At 38.1% G+C, this 6,000-nt stretch overlaps 1 protein-coding gene across 7 annotated transcripts in view; it reads left to right on the top strand.

The window, feature by feature from the left end:
• The window catches only part of LOC103623599, a 31,128-nt gene that overhangs the window by 2,310 nt on the left and 22,818 nt on the right, over window positions 1–6,000 (top strand). For 2 of the 7 annotated variants that reach the window (XM_017746151.1, XM_017746148.1), the window contains exons 2-3: window positions 3,920–3,953; window positions 4,783–5,665. The exons of 3 other annotated variants lie outside the window; for them this stretch is intronic. Coding sequence is in view for 2 of the 4 variants with exons in the window: in XM_017746147.1 (XP_017601636.1) it covers window positions 3,920–3,953 (34 nt within the window). In the remaining 2 variants the exon portion in view is untranslated. The remainder of the gene's footprint in view (window positions 1–3,919; window positions 3,954–4,782; window positions 5,666–6,000) is intronic. 2 more of the 7 variants (XM_017746147.1, XM_017746145.1) reach the window with 1 other exon arrangement.

Here is a 6,000-nt window from a genome sequence, read left to right as displayed (position 1 = left end):
CTGATGCAAAGATTTCCTTTGCTTTTGTGGTTGTTTCCTTTTTTTTTTCCTTAGCCAACCTTCTTAGCAATCTAATTATTGCTGGTTTTCCCTTAAAAAGTAGAAAAACCAGCATTTATTTTCTTAGAAAATCTGCATATAGTTTTCCTTCTGTTTCACGCTTGGATGTATGCTGGGCTATATCAGTCAAAGTTCTTGTGTCAATGAAGTCTTTGAGGTGATAGCAAACAAGAGTAGGGCAGGTTGAATACTGGATTTCTGTTAGATGTGAACTCTGTTGTGTGCGGAGTCATGGTCAGTAACACGGCTGCATTGCTGTAGGAATAACTCTCCAAGATTGCATCATTATTCTCTTAAATTATCTCAAATTTCTTTCTTTAAATTGTGAAATCTATTGTGCGTTTTGGTGGAAAAAGGTCAGAACTCAGGGTGATTTCAGGGTTTTGTACCACTAGGTTTGGAATAACTACAGAAGTCCTGAGCCTATGTTTCTTTTTGATGCAGGGTAGGTGTAGATACTGAACAGCTCTTAGTTTGTTCTTTACTGGAGGAGTTCCTGTTCAAAATAATACCATGGGATGTCCTGACAACATAACAAGATGGAGAAGGCAGTAGTTCTTTTCCGAAATCACAATATTGGCCTGGCCAACCCATCAGTCATTTTTTATGACTTTAGTCAGATTGCTTTTTTTTCCCTATTGGTTGCCCGTTTGTTTTTAAAATGGCATTGTTAAAGATACTCTGTGCTTGTCTGCCACTAGAAGATGTTTCAAAAATGCAAGAAAAAGCCCTTCATCAGAAGGACAGTCATTAAGAAACTTTCAAGAAACAAATGTAAACATGTGCTACATATGTGAAATGATTCTCATTTCACTGGCCTGTGTTTCCTATTTCCACATTCAAAGTAAAATGTGTTATTTTGAGTAGCTGCAGTAGTAAAGCTTGTCTATCTGACAGATTTGTAGGACTACTTCAGCTGACTTTCAGTGTACATGGCTATTTTATCTCTTCGTTTGGTTATTCTGGATTTTTAGTAGGTACATAAGATAGTTATTTAGGTTGTTTCTTCATACCTTTCATGTCTAGTTTTTTTCTAGTGCTGTTATTTCATAAGGCCAAACCCTTGTCAAAAAGGTGCTGATGGCCAAAAGATTGTGTGGCTGGCATGATCACAGCACAAGGCTGTGTGGATCTTGTGCATTGAGTGCTGTGTGACCTCTGTATAGTTGCATAATGGTGGGGTTTGTGGTTTCATTGCAGAACAAGTATTAATGGGATGGGGAGTTGTGGACAGTGACTTAGCCAAAATATTCATAGATGTGTGTATAATTCATGGCTCTGAAAATTGGAGCTGGCTGGTATTGGATACTTTGAAAAACAGTTGAATTTTAGTTTTGGCCATTATGGTAAAATGTTTAGAAAACAACATTTATATGCATTTACTGATTCTTTTACTTGAACCAAGCCTGTGAGAGTAATGGGGGATATAATGCGTGAAAGGTGGATTTGTTTGGCCTTTTATTTTGCACAGCTGAGGTAAAATCTAGGCTTTTTGGGACAGCAGTCTTCAAATAAAATACACCTGCTCTGTATATACCTGCAATATGGTGGTATGTGATGTAATTTATTCTGTTTTTGTAAATATGCATTAGTTTTATAGCTCAGTTTGCTAGAAAGGAAATCCTAGTGTGGAACATCTCTTTTCCATGTATTTTGAACAGCCCTTTGCAGGTATGGCATCAGCAGAAGAGCACTGTCTGTTTTGTGAACTGTATTTGGAACACAGATGAAGATTGTTCTGGTTCTATCAAAGATTCAAGGTTTCTTGCTCTCCCTTCAAATCTGGACTTAGGTAGAAATGCCTGCCATGTCCCAAAAGGAGAAAAATCCATATTCAAGACTCTACAGGCTCATTAGAAACAAGGAATGTTCAAATGTGAAGAGAGCTGTTAGTCTTTGTCTTCACCGTTTCAATGTTCTCACTTCTTCTACCTCTTACCCCTGAATGCTGTGCATCAGAACCTGTGGTTGAAATACCTAATATACAGGCAACTTTTCTGTCCTTTCTGGTGGCAGTAAAATCAACCATTGCTGTGTAACAAGGATTTCAATCAGATGTATTTGGGTTGATACTTGGAATGCTAATATAGCTAGTTACAGAAAATTACCTTACTGTCGGATTGTTTATATTTGGTCTCAAAAAGCATGCTGTTGTGTTCAGCATATCTTCATGCTCCAGAGGAACTTAAATTGTGAAGATTTCTTTTTGAGGGGAAAAACTAAACAGAAGACAAACAACCCCCTGAAACTTGATTTGCTTATTATAAGCTGGTAGAATTTCCATGCATATCCTCGTATATCTAACTGATATATTTCAAGATTGTATATTTTTAAGAAAAACTAAATTATATTCATGTAATACTTAACTATGCACTTGAAACTGTTCTATTAGATAACCTGTGAACTTGAATTGTGTGGACAACTACTTATGCAGTAGTTCGTGCAGATTACAGTGTGCACGGAAGGTTTGAACCTTTAAAACCAGCAGGTTTTGAGTTTTGGCTTCTCAAAGTTAGACACTTTGCTAAAAGTTACTCTAACTTTTCATAGTCTTAGCTCAAAAACAGCTGTTCCAATCCCTGAACCAGAACAGAGAATAAGTTTCTTACCTAATGTGTGAGAATCTTGATTTCTGATCTAGTAACAGGGATCACAAGTAAAATGGACCCCTTAGCTTCAATTGTGAAACTCTATTTCTAATACTGACAAAAGCAGTACCCCAGGTGCAGTCAAAGTCAAAGTTGATTGTCTGAAAATAGTCAGGAGAACATTCTCTTTGAGCAGCAGCTCACAGTTGCTAATGTTTTCTGCGCTTGTCTGAAAAATTTGGTGTTAGCAGCTGTTTGTTGTAAAACTGGAGGAGCAACAAAAGCACTTGGAGTAGTGTAACTGCAAGGAACACTGTGTCTGTATTTCTAAGCTTATGGAATCCTGCTGAGCTTATACAAAACCATCCTCTGTCTGTGGCAATTCTGGGACTTAGGTAACTTCCTTATCTTATAACTGCCGTGAAAGTACAGCTACTTGGCTTCTCAAACAATTAGTTATTGTATCAGTCTTGCTTCCTATTGAATTGTCACACCCATGTCCAGCATATCTTCCATGCCACTGAATACGGAAAATACAGCACTTAACTCCATGGACTGCACTGGACAGACAGCTGCTGTACTGGTAGAATGATCACACTTACTGTTTCATTCTTGTAAATTACAAGTTTGTGTTTACTTGCCAGAAAATTCTCAAAATGAGTCAGGATTGCTTTAGCTATTAAATGGAAATTTAAGTTCCTCTTTTCTTTAGATTCTGCCAAAAAGCAATCATCTGCTCTGGATTCATCCAGTGAAAGACACTTTCCCTGTTCGTCATGATATGAATGCTCTTACATGAGATTTGGCTAGCCTTAAGGTTTAACCAAATCCACTCAAAATGCTGGGGGAGCTGCTTTTAGTTGGTTTGTTTTTCCTTTTGGGGTGGGATTTTTTTTTTCTTATTTTTTTATTGGAACTACACCTTCTGAAAACTTAGAAGCTGTAATCATACAGAGCTTGAGGTTTTCCTGGCATCCTTCAGATGTTGTGTTTCAAACCATAATCATCTCTTAAAACTTCATTAAATAACAGGGCTTTCTTGAAAGTAACCGTGTGTTAACTGAAAGTACAGCTTTGTCAGTACTTCCAGCTTTTGCAGAAAATCATAAAGGCTCTAACTTTTCCTATTTGACAATGGAAACTTTGGCCTGTAATGCAATTTATCTGCAAAAGCTTCTCAGGAAGTGCTGGGTTTTTCCTTCGAATGTTGCAGCACATTAATTTCTTTTTCTTATTTTATTTTGGGATGACTTGCATCTTCATAATTAAAGCGAGAGAAAGCCCTGAGACGCAGGACTGTCTATTGTAAGTATAATACTTTTTTCTTCCAGCCTCCTAGGGATAGGTATTGCTTGGGGATTTAATGTTTGTTGCTTTTGTAATAGTTCAGGTATTTGCATTTGCTGATTTATATGCCTATAACCGTGTTTCTCTTTATATGCTGAACATTCTTCTGAGATTTCTGTCTAGTGAACTGCTGAGCAAAGAATTGTTTTAGCATATGAAACCTTAATTATGCCTTTTCACATATAAATATTTATATATCTGTCTAGTGGAGGGATGTATAGTCAGTGTTTTAGTTTCTCACCTTCCCAGGCTAAACTGTCTCCCACTTGTCTGTCAGCTTGATGCACTCACTGCTAAGCTTCAGGCAGAATGCTAAGGAGCTAAATCAGCAGGCTAACACAGCGCTGTTGCAGATGCAGCTCTACCAGTGCTGAAGATGCTTAGCTGCATCACAGGAATGTTCTGCCTCTCTTTATTGTAGTGAACTTGGAGGAGCAAAGATATATTCAAGGTGAATTCAGTCCTCGGGGTGTCTTTTCCCCCAGAAACTGAGAATGTGAATCCAGACTGTCCTATGTCAATGAAAATGAGAGTTGTGGTGAAGATGTGGTATATACCTAGCTCACAGTGGAAATGAAAATCTTGTTAAACTACTTATGATGATGTACAGGAAGCAGAGGCATAAGCAGATGTGGGAATACTGATAAAAATCAATGAGATAATAAAAAACCAAAATGGTTATACAGTCAGTCACACAAGAAACAAGCCTTTCACTTCTACTTTATCTTCTTAGCGTGTTCTTACAAGAAACAAGGCTTACATTCCACCTTTATCATCTGTTCCCCAGTGTCTTTTGAACCTCTCAGCCTTTTTGAACCAAGTTGATCAAGGCTGCCTGAAAATACCCATCTGCACAGAGAAGAGTGGCAGTGTCAGTCCTGTACTGAGGGAAGTGCTGCAGGCTGAGCTCACCACTTACTGGACCCTGAAGAATCAACACACAAGAATGATCTGGGAAAACACTGGTCAGAGGCCCTTTTCTGAGAGACTGGGCTTCATTAGCTGCTCTCATGGTTTTGTGCTGATAAGGGAATTAGTGCAAGACATGTCATTTAAGTGTGAGAACAGTTACGAGATTTTGCCTCAGAAGCCATGACTGCTACATGGTAATGAAGCTCTCTGACAGAATTTGAAGAGTTGTGAAAACTTAAAAATCTTCTCAAAGTCCAGTGGATTCAAGCGCTACAAAATTGTATTTGCACCTCAGCAACAAGAACAGATTTGTGTGGCTCTGGTCAAAGGCTTTTAGTGGAAGACACTTTCTACAGATTTCTTTAAATTTCTTGTCAGAAATGATCATTAAAAGTAATACTCATTAAGTGAAGAGGTTCTTTCTTCAAGATCATGAAGTCTGGTTTTGGAGGAATAATGTATGGGATGCATGGGACAGAAAGTAAGACTTGAGTAAGTGACAGAAGTTGTGGCAGCAAGACTGAGAAAAGTGTGGTGCAGTGCAGGAGCCTATTGCAAAGACCTGTGACTTTAGAAAACAGTACTGTATGTACTACAATCTCAGTGTTCCATGAACAGTTTGGATTAAGAATATGTGCATGCTACAAATACTGTATCTTTGAAAATGTGGATGATGTGGAGTCTTTCAACTGGGATGTATCCTGCAGAACAAGAAGTCGAAGTATCTGGTTATTAAAGTGAAGAATCTAGAAGCTTTGGTAAGCAAGTTCCCTCTAACTTCTAGAGGAATCCCAGCATCACAGGGACTCCTGGCAGAAGCATTGCAAGATGTGCTTTTATCCAGAAAGTTCTCTGCCTCAACAATCACTTTGAAGCAATCAGCAACTTACTTCTAATAAAAAATTATTATACATACTATTCATGTCTCCTTTATCCTACTCTTATCAATATTGCATTCTGCTTCACTGAAGATTAAGATGTGGGAGGTCAATTTGCAAGCCACTGGTAGGCTTTATTTGTCCAAAGAGGCTGAAATTCAGCCTGATGAAATTTATTTGTTTCAGTTGTGCTGGTTTGGATTTTTTACAAGGAC

The sequence above is a fragment of the Corvus brachyrhynchos genome, unplaced genomic scaffold (assembly GCF_000691975.1).
Source record: "Corvus brachyrhynchos isolate BGI_N302 unplaced genomic scaffold, ASM69197v1 scaffold409, whole genome shotgun sequence".
NCBI lineage: Eukaryota > Metazoa > Chordata > Aves > Passeriformes > Corvidae > Corvus > Corvus brachyrhynchos.
Note: the sequence above shows the minus strand (reverse complement) of the source record. Positions and strands in the feature narration are given on the sequence as shown.